The sequence below is a fragment of the Marmota marmota genome, unplaced genomic scaffold (assembly GCF_001458135.2).
Source record: "Marmota marmota marmota unplaced genomic scaffold, marMar, whole genome shotgun sequence".
Lineage (NCBI taxonomy): Eukaryota > Metazoa > Chordata > Mammalia > Rodentia > Sciuridae > Marmota > Marmota marmota.
Window position 1 is genome coordinate 1,960,851 of NW_026000000.1, and position 23,340 is coordinate 1,984,190.

Here is a 23,340-nt window from a genome sequence, read left to right on the forward strand (position 1 = left end):
ATAACCAAATAATAAGATTAAGTGATAATTATTCCTTGATTCTCCTTGACAGTGCAATACCTATAGTTAGCATAGTGTTATTTAGAGGAAAGATTTTCAAGAATAATTGGATTAACTTTGCCACTATTTCCTGTCTTCCTGACTACAATAATTTCTACCTGTATCATTGATTTAATCTTTTTTTCCCAGGCAGAAAAAATATTTGTTCATGTTCTTCCTATAAAACATTGTTTCACTTTGAGGTTTGAGAATGTTGGCATTTAAGATGATGTGGTAGAAAATATTTATTGTGAATCTCAAGATGTAGGTTGGAGTCTCAGACTTATTTCCATAATGGTGTCAGAATCTGGGCTGTAGTCCATCAGTATTGTGTGTCTTCAAGATTATCCTGAAGACGCAAGAGAAAATGAATGAATATAATTTTAAACAGTGCTATCTACTTTGGAATATTATATTATACTCCATCTGAATACCTTAATGATGTCAATTATTTCGATGTTGGAGGTTTAGTGATATTGAAAGTAAGGGATATTATCATTAACAGCATTGATTTATACAGATATATACTTAACTCTTCTTTATTGCTGATTCTTCTTATACATTAAGTGATAATTATTCCATTCCTTGATTCTCCTCCACAGTGTAATACCTTTATTATTCATAACACTCTCAGTTTGTTTTAAAATTAAAGATAATAAAATATTTTATAGTATTATTTCATTTTAAAATGGGCCTTTCTCTTCTAATGTCAATAATTTTACTATTTATCTAATCATAAAGGTTTTTGGATGGCAAGCTGCTTGATATCAATAAAGATTTTCAACCATATTATGGGGAAGGAGGGCGCATTCTGCAGATCCGGACTCCAGAGGCAGTGACCAGCATTAAAAAGCGAGGAGAAAGTTTAGGATACACAGAAGGGGCTCTGTTGGCTCTGGCCTTCATCATCATCCTCTGCTGTATTCCTGCCATCTTGGTGGTCTTGGTCAGCTACAGACAGTAAGTATTCAAGGACACTAAACATGGATTGGTCTTTGAAGAGATACAAAAAAAATCATCTCTTGTAATGTGGCTTTGTAATTGAAAAATATTGGTAATTCAACCATTCTGGGATTGCTTTATCTTTTTTGAACCAAATCACCTTCCTCAAAAGGAAAACATTACAAGCTTTCCACAAGCTTCTCATGTATAGCTGAATGTCCCTGTGCTCCTAATATAATCTCATTCAGTAGGAGGATTAGCTTATTTCCTGTGGTTTTATTCATTCTTTGGATTAAATCCCTCCTGAGAGAAGCTCATAGGTATCCTAGAGAATAAACAATATAATGTTATATCCATATACCCACTTTACAAAGTTCCAAAGAAAGGTATGAAACCTCATTATATTGACATAATAGGTTTTCAGCCATACGGCTAAATTTACCTCCATGCAGATGATGATAGTGTTAATAAAATCATAGCATATCACATGTGATTCTCCATGTGGTTTCTTCCTTCCTAGGTAGCCTTGATCTAACCTGTCTTATAATAGCTGGTAACATATTTTGACTGAGTAGTGCCTTAGTTTTCCATTTCCTACAGTCAAACTCTTCCATTTATAGTATCTGTGCTTAAAAAATTATTTGACCTGGGCTGGGGATGTGGCTCAAGCGGTAGCACGCTTGCCTGGCATGCGTGGGGCGCTGGGTTAGATCCTCAGCACCACATAAAAAATAAAATAAAGATGTTGTGTCCACCGAAAGCTGAAAAATAAATATTAAAGAATTCTCTCTCTCTCTTTTCTCTCTCTCTCTCTCTCTTTAAAAAAAATTATTTGACCCTTCAAAATAATCAAGTAATTATTACTATTTTAGATGTCTATAGTTAAGGCACACTAGCAATATCCTTGATTTGATATTAGGTATTGGAAACTTTGTGATTGATGCATACACATTTCAAATATATCTCTACTGAAAAAAAAATAGAAAAAAGCTGGTCAAGAAGTTAGGTAACTCTGAGGGTGCTACAAAGAGAAAATAAATAACAGGCATCATGAATTATATAAATTACTTGATGTAACAAGTAGTAAGAAATAGTGGTAGAGCTGTTATTAATTACATAAAATGTTTACTGAAAAAGTCAACTCTCAAACACTGAAAACTTCCTTCTGAATTGAGTATGGTAAGGTGATTTCAACTTGAAGTTGGAAAATCATGATCTACATGAAGATATTAGAGGAATATTTTCATCACAAAAACAATGTGAAGTTGCCAACATAATATTTAGGTTGATATATTGGAGCTTAATGTATCCTTAATATGTCAATCAATATACTAAATCTGAAGGTATGAACAAATGATACTGGGAAAATTATTTTAGATTATTAAGACACTAATCCAATATTAATTTTCAAGTTTATTCTGTATTGTTAGTTATCCTTTTTCATCCATCTGTTTCCCAAAGGAGCAATTTTATATCCTGATAGGAAAGAAAATTAATAAGAAAATTCTTATATTTGACATGCAATACAGCGATCAAAACTAAAGCATTCATGTGATATTATCAGCAGTCTGAAATTTAAAAAATTAAGATGCTTATACTTAAATGTTTTATAGATGATTATTTAATTCTCTTTTTAGTACACAATTATTTCAGTTATTACTTTTTTTGTAGATTAACAGAATCTGAGTTTTGCTCTGCTGATATATCAAAGAAAAATTCTAACATATAAAGACCTAATGTTTATACCTTCAAATTTTGCCTGTAAATAAGATAAAAATGGCTAGCTATTCTTTTATATTATGATGTGTCTTTGAAATTTGCTAGGTATAAAAAAGTACAAAGCAAAAATGATGAAAATTGTCATGAATTTGTTACTCTGCAGTTCCACCTTCCAATTTCAGCTTCAGCTTCAAAGTAAGGCCAAGAGTGTAATCAGTGCTTCCTGTAAGACTCACTTCATTCCTTTAATTTTCTTCAAGCTGAGTGAACCAACAAGTCAATTAGAAAGACCAGATCATCTTCAATTTTTCATTTCTGTTAGAATTGAAATTCACATCACTGTGTTTTAATCCAGTTTTTCCTATTCCATTTAGCTCATTTATTTATTTTCCTGTAATGAATATTTTAGCCTCTTTTATAACTGTAACAGTAATAATGAAGTGTTCCCCACTTTCATTTTTTGAACTGAAATCCTTAGTCTCCCTACCATGTCATTAACAGTCACTATGAGTTTAACCAGTAAATTATTCATGATTTAGAATAAATCATATGTTAAAATATTATGAGCACAATATCTCTAATATAGTTTTCTCTTTTTTCTTACTCATTGCTTTCCCAAACAGGTTTAAAGTGTAAGTATAATTATGGATATTTTACACATGATTTTATGTAATAGAAAAATAGAAACCATATATCATGTTGATCAAGTGGTCATCCTGTTCAAAACTATGTACTAATTATTTGACTGCCATTTATAATAGTTGTGCACTCTTTGGTTTGATATATATGGAATTGAGCTGATTTTAGAATTGGATATAACTGAAGTAAATATGAAATAGAGTGTTCTAATCATTTGTACCGTTTAGCAATATGTGCCCATAATAATAATAATAAAAAAAACAGTAATCCATCTCTAACACAAGAATCACAAGTATTCCTAAGAATAAAAAAAAAAATACAACATCTAACCAAATCTCCCTTCTGTATGTGCACACCTCACAGACTCTGTGAAGTAATGTCAAAAGTATTTAAACAGTTTTTAAATAACTTTTCTCATAATAGATGAAAAATAAAGGAAAAAATATCTTTTGTATGCCTCATTTAATGAAGAGATCCATTAAACTTTTAATTATGCAATACATTTATAAAATTTATTTTTAAATTTTAATGGACATATAAAATTGTACATATTGATGGAGTTCCATTTATTGTTTTTTATATATACATATATTGTGTAATGTTGAATTCAGGGTAAGCTTATCTGTATTTTCAAACATATATAGTTTCTTTGAATAAAAACATTAAAAATCCTTTTTTTCCCTAGTTTTTCAAAATATACACTGCATTAGTGTTATCTATAGTCACCCTACTATGCAATCATACAATACTACAACTTATTTCCCTTAGCTGTAACTTTAAAATTATTACTTAATTTATCTTGCAAGTACTCCTATTAATTTTCCCCCTTCTTCAAGGAGCAAATATTTTAAAGAACTGAGGGACAATTATAGATCAGCGATATTTATGAGGATGCTTCTGTCACAGTATCATTTTATGAGTTCAAATAATTATGTAAAATATTATAAGTGGGCTCCTGTGATAACTGAACTTCATTATTAAGATAGCTTGCTAAAAAGCATATGATTTCTAAAATGAATTTTACAAAACAATCTTACTTTACCCAAGACGGCAAGCTGAATGCACCAAGACAGCACGAATTCAGTCTGCACTACCTGCGGCAAAGCCAGCAGCACCAGCGCCCACTCCAATGGCAGCGCCTCCGCCACCCCCACCACCTCCAGGGGCACATCTCTATGAAGAACTTGGAGACAGCGCAATGTAAGTAGCCTTTCAGAAACTTTGAGAAGTAAATGGGTTTTGCTGGATATAAAGTGGTGTGTAATTCTAACCAGATGAAGAAATGCATTTTCAGTCTGTTGGACCGTTTATTTCATTTTTATATATAAACAGGAAAAAAAAAGTTCAGAACCAAAGTTTAAAAGTAATAGCAAAAGAAAAAAAAATCTAAGAGAAAAGTAGCACTTGAGAAAACAATTATAAATTTATACTTAGGGTACTAATATTATATGGACTCTCTCAGTTGTCATGGTCATACAGACATCACCCCCTAAAAATATCTGGGGAAAAAGTTTTTACACATGAGATGAAAAATTAAACAATCCTAAAACAGTAATTCCTTATTTGGGATCAAAACCAAACCCCCATTTTGTAATCGAAACTAAATTCTATAGTTTAAAATCATAGCCTTTTATAGGACACTATTTGGTGCCATTATATAAGATCTTAAGATCTGCATGAAATGAATCCATGTATTAAATGTCCAACTACATACAGAAAATATTTTTCATTATATTATTCTTACTTTTATTTCATTGAGTAACTGTAGAATGGTCACCAGTCCACATTAACATAAATTCAAGAGTATTCTGGACTTCCTAATCTTGCAACAAACATTGTTTAGTAATATTGATTTTATAAGTAATATTGGCACAATTTTTCTTAAAAGTTTCACATAATAGTCACATCTCACCTTTTTGCAAAAACTTTGGCAGAAAATCTGACAATGTGTGGTGAAATACGGCAGATTGCTATGGTTGCTCAATATTTCTCCTATTCTATTTAGAATCTCCAAACAGTATTAAGTCATATCTTTAAAAAAGACAACTTAGTGTTAAAAGACCTAAAAGCTGTATCTGTCAAATGATTCTATTCATATAATCTGATTTTTTTGGTTATGTTTAACTTGTTTATATTTTTAAAATTCAAGAGTAATTCTTTGTAACGTTCTATAAAACTACCAAGCATATTTATAAATTTTTGCATACAGCTAAATTAAATTCAGAAACCCTTTTATTAACTAGAATTTGGTCAAGTAGAGGGACTGAAACATATCTCTATATTTGTAGCATTTACTAGTAGGAGTAAAGCAAGCCTTAAAAATAATGAAATTCACCTGTTAATTAGAAAAATGGTTTAAGCAGAGGTATTACTATTTGTTTGCTATATTAATAATTTTATACTAGATTCTGTCTAGTTTCAGTAATGTTAAAATTGTTATTAATGCTATTTTGACTAAAACTAAATTTAAAATTGTGTTTAATATGTGACATTCTATCTCTAAAATAATAATACAATATGGGATATTTGCTTCAAATACATGTTTTCACTGTTTTTCGTAAGTTGAAAATGAGGGTCTTTTTTGAACTAATGGTGAATGTAGGAATTGAGCCAATATGATTTGATTCTCTTCAATCTCTTTAACCACCACTGCCAGCAACAACTTTAGAAAGAAAAAAAGCAGTACGTGTAAAGTTAAGTGTGTTTCTATATGATAAGAATGAATGGTATGTGTGAATTTTAACAAAGACAGGCATCTGAATTCAAAGTAGTTTCAAAATGGTGATTTCCAAGAAGCCACATTTGTGAACTATTTTTACTAGAAAAATTATAATAGATTTAGTAAAATATTTTGTAGTTATATGTGTTAAAATATTTTAAGTTCTTTGTATTTAATTTTCTTCAGGAAATGTTTAACTTATCTATTCAAAAACTTTAATAGGAATTCTAACGATAGGGTACTATAAAATAAACTGGCTCCAAGTGAATTATTTGAAATCATTTTTAAAAATAAAAAATATCAACTCATTTTGTAAATGTCTTCAATAAGTAATCAATAACTTCACAGTTTAAATATTTGTTCTATAATAGTCATCATGGTACTTCTATGGTACATCATGGTACTTCAATTTCTCCCAAACAAAATGTATCTTCTTTATAAATCAGTGTGCATTAACCTATTTGTTAGAGTTAAGGCATAGCAATTTGTAGTCTCATTTAAAATTTCTATTTTAGGATAATAATTATTCATGTTTCATACAGATCAATTATATATATATATATATATATAGTAGATACATTGCTGGATATATTTTTTGTGATAAAACATCCAAATAAATACCATGTGATTTTATTTAGGACATTATTAAATATCATTCTTAATAAACACACAGAAAATCTTTAAGAACTCATGAATTTTTTTCTTGAATATAAGTATTAAATGTTTAAAGAAATTCCTGTTAGTATTTTTATAATCATCTCAAATTAACTATAGTTAAAACTTTCTTTTTTCTATCACATGTTTTCTCTTTCTCACCTGTGGATACATAGGCATAAGTAAGTAAATAATATCATTCTAATACAAGGGCATTAGAAAATAGATGTGATAGAATATATTAAATGGTATTTTACTATAACTACAGTGATCTTCATCTTTTACCACAGAATCATTTTCTTTTAAAAGGAAAACTTTATCTTCCACATCCAATTTACTTTTGGTGTCTTGAAATGCCTGAGCTTAAAACCAATATTCCCAGTGACAACCCTGGCTTTCAAGTTATCCTTGTTTTTAATTGAATACAAAAAATATTTATAGATTCCCTTAAATTATAAATTATGTGATATCATTATTTAGATCATTTTGTCCAAGAGAGAGCAAATCAAGACCAGATGTCCACAAAATCAATGACCAAGTAATGTGCAGTTAAATGAATTTTGACATACTTTAAAAATGTCTCTCCAAGATCAGAAAAGATCAAAAGTGTTGGCTGCCAGATTATTCCAAACTGTCAGCACTTTCTGAATCACTCAGATGGGACTGAAACTCTAGGTCCATCACTTAGCTTTCTTTTTTAGAACTTGTGTATTTTTGCCACATGACATGTTAACAACTTTAGTTTTATACATCATTTTATTGCCTAAACTATTACCTTGATTTTTCAATGTGGCTATTTAGTTCTTATTCAAAATATTCCCCCTTTTATTTCCATTTTTAATGGAATGTAAATATTAAACAATTACTAAAATAAATTTGGTATTCTGTTTGCACTGGAGAGTAAACCCTAATTAGAGACAAATTTAAACTCCATTACCCAAACTTTCTGGAGGAAGGTTCCCCAAGCTTTCAATAGAGGCACTTAATTTGTGTTCTTTGGCTTTTCCAAATTTGTTTATATCTCAAAGCTACTTATGATTCACCATTTACAGAGGAGCAAATCTTCAACGATATTAAAGCCATATAATTTTAATGTAAATATTCTCAATAAGGGAAGTCTTTTTCTAAAAATTAAATGAAAGAAATACCAGCAGCTCCTCGGCCAATTGGCATTATTTATAATGTTTTAAAATTAAGTTAAAATTTAAACAGAAAGATCATCTCTCTTCAGGAGTATAGCATAAATTCAAATGTGATTTTGAATTTTGTGAGAAGTCTCCCTCTGTGTTTGTGGACTGTTAATTCTCATAATCTGAAAAATAAAATACCTCTTTCTGTATTCTTTTGCAAAATTTCTCACAGATCAGAGTACTTTTAGCTCTAGGCCAGAATTATCGAGATGAAGGATAGTGGAGATATACTGATTCAGATACAGCCAAGGATCTTTTATGCATAACTGTCAGCTCTGAGCATCCTCAAGCAAGGCCAAGGATACAGAATCAAAGGCCAAGTTGCTTGTCTTTAATTTGGAGCATTGTGATTTATACATGAGTGAACTGTTATGTGAAGACTTGGATACTTTGCTGTATCAAACTAACTGGGGCGGGGGGAAAAAAGCAGTCTAGAGACTGACACATCTTTTTTAATAATTTTTTTATGCTACTCCCAACTCTCAAGATTTTACTGCCTTATCTTTTTGAGAATAGGAATTTGAAAATAATGTTTTGCTTCAGTAAATTAGTGTTGTTTGGCATTTTATATTTTGAAGTAGTAATGAGAACCATAAAAACATCTTTCTCATGAAAGCTGTCACAAATTGTTTCCTTACATTTCATTATCTTCTTTTCTTTCAAGTCTTTTCCTTCTCTACCATTTTCAACAAAGCAGGGGAAATAACTCACTCTCAGAAGACAGGACAAATCAGCAAGTTGTGATGCCCTTTTCTTCCAATACCATTGAGGCTCACAAGCCAGCTCATGTAGATGGATCACTTAAAAACAACCAACAGAAGTCTACAAGAAAATTCACATTTCTATCCGATAAGGACGGCTTAAGTACTTATAACCCCCTTTATAAGGAAAAGATAGGTCCAATATCAACACATTCAGACATTTCCTTGAGAACAGATTTTGAAGACCCATTTTTAGTGGAAACACAAGTCAAGAGTCAGTCCCTGAGGGGCCCAAGAGAAAAGATTGAGAGGATGTGGAACCAGCCAGTCAGCTTACCTAGGAGACTGATGCGGAAGGTTCCAAACAGACCAGAAACCATAGATCTGATGCAATGGCAGAACACCTGGAAAAAAGCTGAAAATAAAAGCAATGGAACCTACTCCAACAAAAATGGTAGTAGTAATCCATTGTTTACAACAGAAGATGCATATCTGACTGAGAGAGAAGAAATAAGGCTAGGTGAACCACTGGCTATGAAAGAAACAGAACAATTGAAATCTCTAGCTTCAGACTCATCATTTTCTTCTTCTTGGTCTCACCTCTCTTTCTCCACTTTGCCAACTATTTCAAGAAGTGTGGAACTCAAATCAGAGTCTGATGTTATCACTTCTCCTACTGAATGCTCTTTGGAACTTTCTCCTGCAAGGTCTTGCGTTTCAAATTCTTCAGTCTTTAAGAGACAAACACCCCCGTGTATGTTGGATATTGAAACCAAAAGGAACGTTTTTGAAAATCTTTCCCATCCATGTAACATCTCTGTCTTGTCTCCTTCCCCTCCTTCTCCTCCACCTCTTCCTCCTCCTCCTCCTCCTGCTCCTTCTCTTGTCCTAACTCCCTTTTCTTTTTCCTTTCCTCCTCCTCCTCCTCCTCCTCCTTGTAGTCCTCCTCCTCTTCCACCTCTTCCTCGTTCTGTTCCTACTATTTCTCCCCCTGCTTCTTTTTCTCTACCCCGCTTTCCTCCTCTACCTCCACCACCTCCTCCTCTTCCATGTCCACAGCCTCCTTCAGCTTCAGCTCTATCCACAGAGGGTGTTTGTATACCAGATATTAAATGCACTACATATATAACTCCTGCCAAGGAAATCAAAGCTGCTACAATGCACCTATCCACATCAAAATCAGTGTGTAAGACAGACCCTCAAAAAGAACCAAAAGGCATCCTCAAACATATTAAAAACTTAGCAGAACTTGAAAAATCAATAGCTAACATGTACAGTCAAATACAAAAGAACCGTCCACCCACAAACATCTCAAAACTTCAAACTTCTTGCACTTCAGAGATAACAAATATGGGAATCACATCTGAACAAAACCAGGAGAATGCAAACAATACTGTGGAGGGAATTGAAAAACAATCGCACAGTCAATCTACTGCACTGTAATGTTGATTTTCTTATTTTAACTGTGAATCTTTTGTTGATCATAACTTCAAGCTGAACATCAAATTTGACCATCAAAGAAGATTCTACTGTTTTACCCCAAACTCAATGCAATGCTGTTTTTTTTCCATAGTTTTAATTTAAAAGATTATTAACTTCATCACTACTAACTCATGTAGTAGATTTACGTTAATTTTCTTAACTACAAAGTAGCATTATTTGTCCTACATTTATTTGAAAAGTAAGTAATTTTAATCTGTTTTTGATGGGGAGATATGGGCATGAAAGTTAGATACCCAACCTCACAAAAAGGATTGTTTATTATGTTGATGCTTTCATTTTACTTTTTGATCATTGTTTCACATGAATGTTCCAGGAAAAGATAGCCTATTAAAAATATGCTAAAAGTCATAACATATATTCTGTTTTTCTTTTTTTTGTTTTGTTCTCTTGAAGCCTATGTATTTGGTAGGAAGAAATACTTCCAAAGTAATATGCTATGTACTTAGAAATGTAGGGGATGACAGGCTTAGGTGTTTCAAAATAAACCCCAGGTGCTATAATATGTAGTCATCTGTTTTCTTTTAACAACATCCTTTACTCTGGCTTGCTTTTGTCTTACTAGTATGCGCATAAATTTGATAAATCTTTTACTTTTTTCAATTGCTGTCTTATTTATTTCTCATTGTGCATTCCCTTCTCTTCTTTATAATGCAAATAAATCTTGAGATGCTGACTTTTGTAAGACATTTCATTGTTCCCACAAGTGTTTAAAGTGCTATTTAATTTTGCTCTGTCACATTATTATATCATCTCTTTAATTATAATTTTAAAGATTCTCCTTCAAAGAAAATATTTATGTCCAGTTTAATAAATGAAATAATATTAAATTTAAATACAAAATCAAGAGGTATTATATTTGGTGAACTATCACCAGTTTTATCTAGGCCTTTTTCTCCTTGTTTTCAGCAAGAAGATAATAAATTTATACTATGGAAATAAATTTCTTTAGTTCAAATAGTTGTTAATATCTTAGAGCTCTATTCTTGTTAAATTCCTAAAACATTAGTTAAACTAAGGAAAATCTTCTTAAATTCTTCACTGAGCGTATTTTAGCCCAATTTCATATTTATACATGCATATACATATTATTATATACAATGATATATATGCATGTTTGTATATGTGTATATAATGTATAGTATGTGACCATCCAATAATTGCTTTGTTTTGCCCATAAAACATGTGGAATGAATTTCATTTAGTGGAAATCCCTATTTTTGAATGGAAGTACAATTATTTTTTTTATCTCTGGAATTTTAATATTTTGAAAGATATGTCTGCCCAGAGAAAGGTACATTTTCAAATTAGCTCTATATGTATGTTCCAAGAAACAGCAGAAATATTGCAAATAATCTATGATTGTTATCATAGATTCTCTTATTTCTTTGAAATAACAGAAACTTCCATTCAAGTTAAGCTTGATAGTTAATTGATTAAGTATATTCACATAGTTTGAGGGGCCTGCATTTTGCCATCTTAAAGATTTGTTCAGCCCTGATATTATCTGACATTTCTTTGAGAATTTGATCTGGCATTACTAATTAACAAGGTTATATTTTTTAAAAAATCTGTAAGTTTAATTATTTTCATTAGCTCATCTGCTTCAGATTCTTTTCATCCGAAACAAGAGTAATTTCTTGCTCGGGGTTCTTGAACCTGATTTTTTTCTCTCTTTCACTGAAAAACTTCAGTTGGAGTTTTTTGTTGGCAGCTGGTCATATGCATGAGAACTTGTGCTAGTTGGCGGACTCTGACAAGGTATTTTTCACAATTGTGTGAGCATTTAATGTGAGTGTGTGTATTTTTAAGCTAATTTATACAACTTTTTGTGAAACTTAGAATTCCTTGATAATGAAATTTCTAACTAGTAACCAACAAAATATTATAACAAATTCAAATAATATTTTTGTGTAAGTACTTAAGCATTATTAAATTGTTATATTGCCTTTTTCTATAACATTTTAATATTTGTGTAATCTAAATTTTTAAATATTTTATAGTTTTCAAATGAAACATTCATTCTGTTTTATACTTAATAGTTTTTCATTGACACATTGTATTTGGAGTTCTCTGAGTTCCTCATAAAAGTCAGTTAAAATATCTTCCGTAATATGAGACCTATAAATATTATTTGAGTATACAAGCTCAATAACCTAATTTCTACAACCTGACAACCAGTCTCTAGAAAGGGAACATTTTTCTACTATATTTATTGAGATCCAATTAACACATAAGGAGCTATTAGATATCTTATTTAAAATACATATCATTGAATATATGCTAAATTAAAATGCATCAATATTATATTACTGATTTTATAACTATCAATAGTTATGGTTTGAAAACATACAGGGAATTATAAACATTAACTCTATTTTGTAACACTTTTATTTCTTCCTTTGAGCCAAACCAAGCAATATAAATAACTACCTGAAAGGCAACAAAAAGATTAATAAAAACAGTATTTTTTATATCTATTATTTATGGAAAACATTGATAATGAATAGAAATTGAAATATGTAGAAAATAAAGTTTAGTTTTGTTTGTGTATTTTTGTGTGCTGCACATGGCTCATTTATCATTATTAAAACCAGACTATGAGTTTTCTCTAATTTTTCTCTAAAAGAAATTGAAAGGAAGTTGAAAATGTCTAAATTTTTAAAAGCATTAGAAGGATGATCATTCCCACAAATATTAGCAGAAACATATAGGCACTCTATAAAATTTACTATAGAACTCTTTTAAAAAGTAGTATTTATAATATATTAAATTAACTTTATCACCAACAGTTTCAGCAAACAGTATGTTAAAAACTTAAGATGCTTTCAGATAAATAGACTTATCTGATGACGACCTTGGAGTTTTTAAGAAATATTTTACAAAGGTTGTTTGGTTGGACTTCTTAATAAATCTTCACTATAGTAGTATGTTAATTTCATATAGCATGATCAACAGCATCAATTTAATACTTTAGGTTAATCATTCAATTCATAATAAATATAAATTTCTTATAATTACTTACATTCACATTGAATATACTGTGCCCTTTTTTCTTTCTCAAGTATGGTCAAATACTACACCAGTTTGTGGTCCATGACCTTTATTAAGATTTATGCAATAGTGAATATTTGGCTATTATATATAATGTTTTGACTTTACTTCTAATGATGTAATTGACCCTTAAAATTTAGTTAATATCTTGAATTTATTATTCTTACAACCAAGTTGACATATGCAAAAAAAAATATATATATATATCTTGCCATCATTTGGAAGATGAAATTCTAGTGATGGAGATAATTTTTCATCTTGTGCCCACTACATTCTTCATATATAAAAAACATATCTTTCTCCACTGAATATTTTTTATATAGATCAAGGCTCATATAGGACAGAGATACATTGGATTATTATTATCCAAATTGATCCCAATGGAGTCAAAAATGTGTGTTGCTATACACTATTTAGATAAAATAGTTTTTGTATGTTCTGTTGTACATACAAAATGAGGGCCTGGGGTGATAACTGCTTTTAGTAATTCAGGCATGAAACTTTGGTCTTCCTTTCTTGTTCATGTCACAAAATATATTTCCCACTTAGACAGTGTTTAGTAAAAGTTAACTATTTTACTCAGATTCTTTTAAATGACCCTTATCTATAATTTAATCTGAAAATCTGGGTGTTTAATTCTTTTTTCTTTATTTCTGCCTTTCAGGAGAGGTTATGCACCAGAGGTAAGGGATTTATGGTGTTATATCAAGATTCCTGGGAGATTATTTGTGTAATAGGCAGTACTAATATACATTGTTCTGAAGCAAGATTATTCTTCTTCAATTCAACCAAAGCATGCAAATAAACTTTTCTACTTCTTTTCTTTTATATATGTTGCTTCTCTTCTTTGAGGTTATAAGACTATGATTCAATGGATAAACAAAGATCAATTGCTTACATTTTCAAGGATACATTTATTTGTCCTGAATTACAGTTACTCAGTACTGTCATGCTCCCTTAAATTCATCTTTCTAATATTATAATCTAATTTAGAAATTATGGGATTGCTTAATATTTGGTCTTACACCAATCTAAAACTTTTTCTTATCACTATATTGGAATGGAGTTTGACTTATTTATTTTAAATTCTGATTATTAGTACATTTAAGTTTTCTACTGCATTACTATGACTCAGTCTACAGAGAACATACCTGGCACTTTTCAATAGCATTTGGCTCACTATACTATAATTAATGTAAACAATGAAGTTATTGAGACCCTAGTTAAATTTAACATATAGCTTCTTAGTCAAGAGAAATAAGTATATGATCTAAATGTCTTATATTTTAGGATGCGCAAATCCTAGATTATGTAGAAATCAAGTTGAATGCCTATATGAATATCAGGTTTCAGGCATGACTGTAGCATCTCAAACTAAAACTTCCCTCACCTTTAAATGAGTACCATAACTAGACTAACTCACTAACAATTGTATTATAAGATGTCCAATCTTCAATTAAATATTTACTTTATTGTGCATGTCCAACAGATATTTCATTCATGGAATTATCTCCCAGAATCTTCTATCCACCTTTCCAGTGTTGTCTTTAAGATGTGTCATATAATTATTAAGCCCCTAAGAGTTGATAATCCTAAATTTAAACTTTATGTCTTAGTCTCATCCTGTTAATATCTAAATTATCATGAAACTAACTATTTGTGAATGATTCCCTATTCACAAAAGACTTTATAAAAAAACGCCATTGACTTTTGATAAAAAGTAGAAGGAATGGGTACCATGTCTTGAATATGATCTCAAATACACTACAACTGTATCATTATCTGTGTTCTATTGTTCTTACCAATGAATCTGATTATATTTAATATGACTGGAGAGAAAAAAAGAGGGACAATTTAAAACAAATATAAACTTGTTAAAAATAATTATATCATGCTTAAAGTGCTCTTAGAAGCATAAACAGTTCTTTTTGCTATGAAACTTAAAAAATCTTTCTAGATTTTTTTTGTTATGGTTATTAAATTTGGTGTTAATTAAAACAATTATGAAATTAAACAAATGAATCCTTTATTACTTAGTGTTCCAATATAGAGAATTAGCCAAAATATTGTTTAATGTTTTTGATAGCTGTCACATAAATAATGAATCATAATCCCAAAGTAACCAGTTTTAAGCTGTCGCCTTTTTTTCCCCCTCTCTTCTCAACCATAACCTACTTTTCCCATCTGAATTATTTTCTAAATCTTTTTTTTTAATTTCCTTTGGCAGCAACAACAACTGCTGAGGCCTTCTCTTCTTAAACCAGAGGTATCAATTTTCATTTTCTTTTCAACCTTACTAAACCTTCACAATATATTTATGTGTCTTTAGTACTTTTATGTTCATCTTACATGTAGACAGAGTGGGTGGCTGCCAGTATGGTATAATTTTACAAGAGAGAGAAAAGCTACATTTCCAGAGAAATGCTAAACATATTTGATAACTCAAATTCCATATGTGTAATATCATTCTCTAGAAATTAGGCAAATAATATTGTATTAAAAATAAGCCATCTGGCTGGGGCTGGGGCTCAGTGGTAGTGTACTTGCCTGGCATGTGTGAGGCACTGGGTTTGAATGTCAGCACCACATATAAATAAATAAAGGTCTATAAAAAAAACTAAAAAAAATTAAAAATAAGCCATCATTGAATGAAGCAATTCATGAATCTGATCAGTAGTTACCTAAGTATATAGAGATTCAATAGATCCATGCTTGAAGTCAGACCTAAATTAGGCAAAATCTAAAGAAAGAATGCTGACATCTGTCCTGATTCAAAATACTGTCTTTGGGCACATGTGTATTGCACAGTGTCTGTGATATTTTTTTTTCTGAAATGTGAAAAAAATTTTCAAGTTTATATAATAAATTCATATTATTTATGTATAATAACATGTCTATATATTGCCAAAATTAAAAATAATGTAGTGCTAGTTTAAAATACTTTTCTTTGTGATAAATTTAGTTTTTTATAAGCTACATTTATAAACATTTTAGTCCTTTTCCTTTAGAACAGAATCCTACCTTTTCTAAAGAGAGGCATTTCTTGCTTAGAATTTAGTCATCATAATCTGGAGATTGGGTGGCAGGGATATCCAGGTTTTAAAGATTTTTAACAAAAATTTACATGAAGAGAAGAATTCCCAGAATATAGAATCAGAAAACTCAAGGTTAAAGATTAAACACCAATTATTAACTGTAAAACCCCTGCAAGATATGCATCCTCCTGAACATCAATTTCATATTCTAAAAAATGTTGGTAGTAATGTCCAATATATTGATATTCTAGTTAAGCAACTGGAATGTAGCAGGATGAAATTCAATAAATGATAGTTACAATAGTTCTTTTGGCTTACATAGATGTTTATAATAATAAGATCCAAATAAACTTTATATTCTCTAATCAGCAACAAAAATTAATTTTTAAAATAAAATTAAATGTTTGATCTACCCATAAAATCATTTTTAGTACATTATTTTGCATGATTTTCTAAAATTCAGTATTTCCTAACTAAAGAGATGCTAAAAGAGACTGCATGGTACATAAAGAGGAGGAGCATTCCATTGTATTTTTAGGTCAATTCAGGGGTCTTACCAGTCACTAGGTCCTTCCCCAGTTTCTTTATTTCCTCTCTTTTCCTCTCTCTGTCTCTTTCCCTTCGCTTCCCCCCCCCCTTCTTTTTGTTTTTGCAGTACTAGGGATTAAACCCAGTGGCATGATAATGCTGTTACATGTACTACATCTTTAGTATTTTGTAATTTTTATTTTGAGACGGGGTCTTGCTAAGTTGCTCAGTCTATGCTTGTACTTGGGATCCTCCTACCTCAGCCTTCTGACTCACTGATGTTGATAGTATGCACCACAGCGCACAGCTCTCTATTTCTTTTTTTGAAGTGATGTTTCTCTGCTCTTCATTCATGAGCTGTATAAGCATTCAAAAGGCATAGTTCAAGTCACTCTTTTCTGTTAATTTCTATCCTCTTTTTCCAGCAAAGTCACTGCAGAGTGACTGACTGAGTCAAGACTCTCTTGCTGAGTTTCTTGGGCTCTTATGCCAGTCTTGTCTCTGCTTTATTACATTTTCAAAGTAATTGATGCTGGATATATAATGTAGTTAGGAAGAGCTGAGCCTTACTGTCTCTCTAGGAAAAAAGAACATGTCCATATATTATTATCAAAATTTATTAAAATTCCACTTTAAAACCACTTGAAAGTCTTAATCTATGTATATTACATTAAAGACACATTGGTCAAGAAGTATAAATGTATTGATTCTGAGTCTTATTGCATTTTAAAAGAATGAAAGTATTACATTGTTAGATGACTCAAAAATGTAAATTTACCATTGTGTTACCATTATCTTTTTTCAATTTTTTTTTTTAGTTTGAACAACTTAAATCTACACTATTACTTTGTTTTAATTTCTTACTGTTATTTCTTAATCCAATCCCATTTCCTGCTTCTTATTTTTTGTTGCTATTGTTGTTGAAATAAATCCTGTAGCTACAAAGAAGTGCAAATCCTTTCATATGGTTACATATTAAGAATGCCCAAACACATTTTAACAGCTCTCCAGAAGCTCCTTTATGTTGACATCCAGATACTGATTTCCCTTCTCCTAATCACTCAACTGGCTTGTAGCACACACATTAGTCTGTTTTTGAACATACAAGTTGAATAATACAGTATGTTTTATGTGCATGTGACCTCTTTTGCTGATCATTCTGTTTGAGAGATTCACCTGTATTGTGGTGTATTTAGCTCATGGACTTTTGCATTGGTTCTGATTTTTTGCTGTCATGAATAATGCATTTTGGTGCACAAGTGTACATAATACTCTTGGGTATATAATTATAAATTGAATTTATTTGAAAAATAGATACATATATTTTACTATTATTGACAAACATTTTCCCAAGGGTTTTACCAATTTATCATCTCTCTAGAATTGTATAAAGGTCCCAGTTATCCCATGTTCCTCCCAGCACATAGTATTGCTTATTATTATTATTTGTAATTTCTGTAATTTTTATGGGCAAACTAATCTAGTTTTAACATCATGATTGAATATCTCTGCATTTGGTTCAAAGTATTTGTGATCTGTAAAGTTGTTATGTAGCATATTAGTAGAGCAGAACAGTCACAAACTTTAAATAACTATAGGAATCAGAGAATGCAGTTTATTAGATGCAAAACAAAGGCAGGTGGCAAATTTAAGATGATAATGGGTATAGTAGAATAGTGCGGTTGAATAATACGGTTGGGTATGATGTAGTAACCAAAAGAGAATATGCTTGCTGGAAGTTATCATACTACCATCTAGATCTTTGACATGTAGAACCATGGTATTTGTGCTGCCCTCTTTCTGCTTTTCAAGAGAAAACAAAAACCCATATTTTCGGTGGCATTCTCTAAGGGTTGATGGCAAATAATTCAATATTTTTAAATGAGCTTGGCAAATCTTAGCAAAACTAAAAGTCATTATCTATACTTATCATGCAGGGTATCAATTTCCACACTTCCTAAGTGATGTATTTGTGGCATCAGAGAAGGGCAATTTTTCCTATCTCATTAGTACACTTGTATTAAGGAAATTAATTCTTAGGAATAGCGTATAATCTTAAGTAAATATCAACCCATTTTCCTGTAGATAGCTATGCTTTTTCGTCCTCTTATTCTATTGCAAATTTAATTTGGTTAGTCATTGCTTAACATGTCAAAACAGAATTAAAAAGGCAAATATAAGGAAGTTACATTTATCATTTAATTGTTGTTGAAAATTATTCTAATATATATTCCTCAGGAAAAAAATATTTCTATAAGAACATAGTTGAAAAAAATCAGTATAATCTGGAGTTTAGAAGTAGAAATGTTGACAGGATCCCTTCCTTTAAATAAGGCCTTCGCCAGTGTAATAATGCATACCTGCAATTCTAGCTTCCCATTCAGGAAGCTGAGACAAGAGAAGGGCAAAGTGAGGCCTACTTGGGCAACTTAGCAAGACCCTGTCTCAAAGTAAAACATTTTTTTTTTAAAGTCTTAAATCCAGAAGTAGCATTAAGTGCCTTGAAATGTCAACATCCTTGGGAGACATCACACAGTAACTCAGATTCTTATTAGTGTATAAATTATTATTATCAAAAAATTTTAGATAAAGAGTTTAAATATATGGGAGAATAGTGGAAAACCATTGGTGGAAAGATGAAAACATGCTACATATATGTTATAATTTTTGTCAATTCCAAAGGCTGTTAATAATGTAATTGAAGGTACAGTTAAGTTTAACTATTTGTAATTTTAAAAGTCATTCAGGAATAAGTGAAAATACTCATTTGAAAATTTTAAGAGATTTTTAATTAGGAAAAGTTACTTCCTTTTCCTTTAAGTAAAGTCTAATTATACAATCTTATTATTTTTTTGGGGAGTACTTGTGGCCAGAAAACAAACAAAAAGGGAACATGTTTAAATAACACTTTTAATTATAGTTATTTTGGCAGGTGTATTTTCAGAATCGTCAAATTCTAGGTGTGGAAATCTTATTTCGAGCTGAACTGTGATAAGAATTTGTTTTCAAATGCAATTTCTCTTTTTGAACAATAGGAGTTATCCATGGAGTCTGGAATTGATCCTGGCCAGGAATATGGACAAGATTATTACAGTTATGAGCATGGGTACATCTTCAGATTTTTTTTATTCAGAATCTTATATAGTATTTATAAATAATAGGAAGCCATTTATTGATTTCTTTGCTAGCATTTATTATTTCAAAGTCATTTCATTAGTTTTATGTTTGAAAATGAGTAATGTATCTACCTTTAATTTCAATCAAATTTTAAGCATTTTTCTATTTGGCATATATTGTAATTTTAGAAATGTATTAAAATTACTCATATTTATTTAAATGTGAAATAAAATCAAACATATTTGCTCAATTCCTAAATTCACCTTATCTTTATGTGACATGCTTAACATTTTTTAAACCAGTCTAGGTAAAGTTTTGCTCAAAAATGATTAGAAGGTGGAAAACATACTTAAGGATCCAATAACAAGTATTTCAAATGTTATTTCTCCACATGTACACTTCACTGCTTAAAGGAATGCAACAGAAGAATGTATCTCCATTGTCAACCATGTTTGAAAAAACCTTCAGTATACATATGTAGACTTCACGTTCTGAATCAGCTATTATACTTTCAGAAGGAACATATTTTGTGTCCTACATTATTCACTTCATTAAGAAGCATTATGCCTTTTTTTCTCATTCTATTCTCTCAAAACTTATATCTAAAATAACTCAACTCTCTTTATTGTTATTCCAGGGTACCATTATGGCAAAAATCTTTGGTCATCAGGTAGTAGTTCTTACCCTATGGTTTTGTAGCTAATTTAAAAGGAGCCTAATAGATGCTATATAATATCTGTAGACTGAATGGTGAAGAAAAAGAAGAAAACAGAGATCATTCATGGTAGATTCTACATATACCGCAGGAAAAAAGTACTTAAGGTTTTTAGTTTCTTTTACAGGTATGAAATGCCTCAATATGGAAGTCGACGTCGATTGTTACCACCTGCTGGACAGGAGGAATATGGTGAGGTGGTTGGTGAAGCTGAGGAGGAATATGAGGAGGAAGAGGTAAGTTACTATAATTCCATTATGTGGGATGATATTGAAGAACAACATTTTAAATTCTATTTGACTACCAGTATGGAGACTATTTCCACCTTTAAAAAACACTATTCATTTACCACTTGTTTTCCACAGAAATTTAACATTGCTGGTCATTTTATTACTTTATCTATGGAGGGAATTAATTTTAATAGTTTAATCTGTTTCCTTCCATAAACTGTTAATATCTGGAAAAAGCTACAATAATTTTGTTTCCTAAAATTGTAAATATTGCTCCATGAACATAATATATAATCAAATATATAATACAAAATCAAATATGTTTAAAAACATACAATAAAATGTCTACTTTTGTTCCTACACTGTCTAGCATATCTAAAAATCATGAAAAATGGTCTCCATCTTTCAATCATTGGAGAAGGATAAATTATTTCTACCTACATATCTGAGGAAATTATGTAATCATGCCTAAACTAGTATGAACCAATTTTATCAAATTCTTTGCCTACACTATTAATTTGGCAGAGGTCCCCCTCAATAATAACAAATGAATGGCACAGTAGGCCTAACCTGTTCAAAATTTAAGAAAATAGCCAATTTTTATGTAAACTTTCAGATAAACTAATGTATTTTTATGATTTTAAAAGATTCTTTGTAGACTTTAGCTAAAGGGAAACACAAGAAGCTATTGCCAAAATCTAGAGATAGAAAGGAAAGAGGTAGTGGCTATTTCTTTCTTGATCTAAATGCAAAACAAACAAACAAACAACAACAAAAAAAAAACCTTTGAATTAAAAAAAAATGATATATCACTAGATTTTCCTAGACAGCCAAAAGTAAAACAGTTTATACAGTTATCACCCAGCATATTCTTTCCTACTACTTTATACATGACATGGAACAAGATCATACCATAGCTATCCTCACACTGACACTTCAATTGCATTCTCACAATTTTCAGGAAAAGCCAAAGAAAATTACAAAACCAAAAGTTGAAATTAGAGAGCCTAGTGAGGAGGAGGAGGAAGTGGTAGTAACTATTGAAAAGCCACCTGCAGCGGAGCCCACATACACAACATGGAAGAGGGCCAGGATATTCCCCATGATCTTTAAGAAAGTTAGAGGACTAGCTGATAAAAGAGGCGTCATTGACCTTGAGGGTGAAGAGTGGCAAAGACGCATGGAGGAAGAGGATAAAGATTATCTGAAACTAACTCTAGACCAAGATGAAGCAACAGAAAGCACCGTAGAATCAGAGGAGGAATCCTCCAGCGATTATACTGAGTACAGTGAAGAAGAATCTGAGTTCAGTGAATCCGAGACCACAGAAGAAGAATCTGAGTCTGAGACGCCCTCTGAGGAGGAGGAGAGTTCCACTGAAGAATCAGAAGAATCCGAATCCACAGAGTCAGAAGGAGAAAAAGCTAGAAGAAACATTGTGCTTGCAAGAAGGAAGCCTGTCGTGGAGGAAGTCAAGGAAGTCAAAGGTAGAAGAGAGGAGCCACCCAAAGAGCAAGAAGAACCCACTGTAGAAGAGGAGGAGGAACACCTAGGAGGAGAAAGTGACCTGGCCCCTGTGGAAGAATCTGCAGACCTTGACACTCAGGATGTCCCTGAGGAGGGCAGTGCAGAATCAGCTTCTGTGGAAGGAGGCATAGAAAGTGAAGAGGAATCAGAATTAGGCAGTAGTAGTAGTAGTAGTAGTAGTAGCGAAAGTCAGTCCGGAGGTCCCTGGGGCTTTCAGGTGCCAGCCTATGACAGAAGCAAAAAGGCAAACCAAAGGAAGTCTCCAGGAGCAAACTCTGAAGGTTACAACACAGCCCTTTAGAAGAGAGAACAGTAGGTGGGACTTTTGCAGTGATGAGTGCTCTTGCGTGCAGTGCCTTCTGTGTGTTCTCTGAAATGACTCTTTAAGGGCAGTTAATTGACCATGATTTTGATCTGACTTAAGATCAGAAGCTTGCCAGAAAAGCGATACATGATATCCAAAGAAATTGGTATGTTAGACTATATTAGATTAAAACCCACTAATATTTCCTATACTAGTAAATAGGAACACATGTAATTAGCTAGTCAATGCTTACTATTTTTTCAGCAGGATTTTTATTATGCAATATGGCATTATGTATTATCAGTGACATCTCTCTGTTGGAATGAATTTTATATATAGATAAGAATAGATTGATACATAATCTGTTGGAATGGATCAAATAGCTACATGGAGAGATGGTTTGTAGCTGCCACTTTCAAATGCTAGAAGTTAAATAAGATAAAATGTGAAAAATCGAATGTTAACATCATTATTCTGAACTGGATTGTTTAAAACCATATTGTAGGAGTCATAATATTTTTTTATCTGAGCAAGTAAACATAATAATTTTGAAATAGACTGACTCAGTGCCAAGCATTGATAGTTCACCCAGTCCAAAAATGTAATAAGGCTTCTTTGAGAAAATAATATAGAACAGTTCAACCTTTGCCCTCTGCCCTTTCTAATGTTAATTGGAAAGAGACAAATAATTGGTGAAAATTTCCATTGTGTTTCCGTTGCTTGCCAA

General features: G+C 31.3%; 1 protein-coding gene across 12 annotated transcripts in view; it reads left to right on the forward strand.

Moving 5' to 3' along the window:
* Positions 1–23,340, forward strand: part of Pcdh15 (protocadherin related 15) — a 1,628,869-nt gene that overhangs the window by 1,600,388 nt on the left and 5,141 nt on the right. For 5 of the 12 annotated variants that reach the window (XM_048807407.1, XM_048807408.1, XM_048807406.1 and 2 more), the window contains 7 exons: positions 781–999; positions 3,324–3,332; positions 4,387–4,539; positions 13,822–13,840; positions 15,385–15,423; positions 19,756–19,826; positions 20,680–20,788. In XM_048807407.1, the coding sequence (XP_048663364.1) occupies positions 781–999; positions 3,324–3,332; positions 4,387–4,539; positions 13,822–13,840; positions 15,385–15,423; positions 19,756–19,826; positions 20,680–20,788 (619 nt within the window). Of the gene's footprint in view, positions 1–780; positions 1,000–3,323; positions 3,333–4,386; positions 4,540–13,821; positions 13,841–15,384; positions 15,424–19,755; positions 19,827–20,679; positions 20,793–21,743; positions 22,681–23,340 lie in introns of those variants that run through there. The other 7 variants (XM_048807409.1, XM_048807412.1, XM_048807413.1 and 4 more) reach the window with 5 other exon arrangements.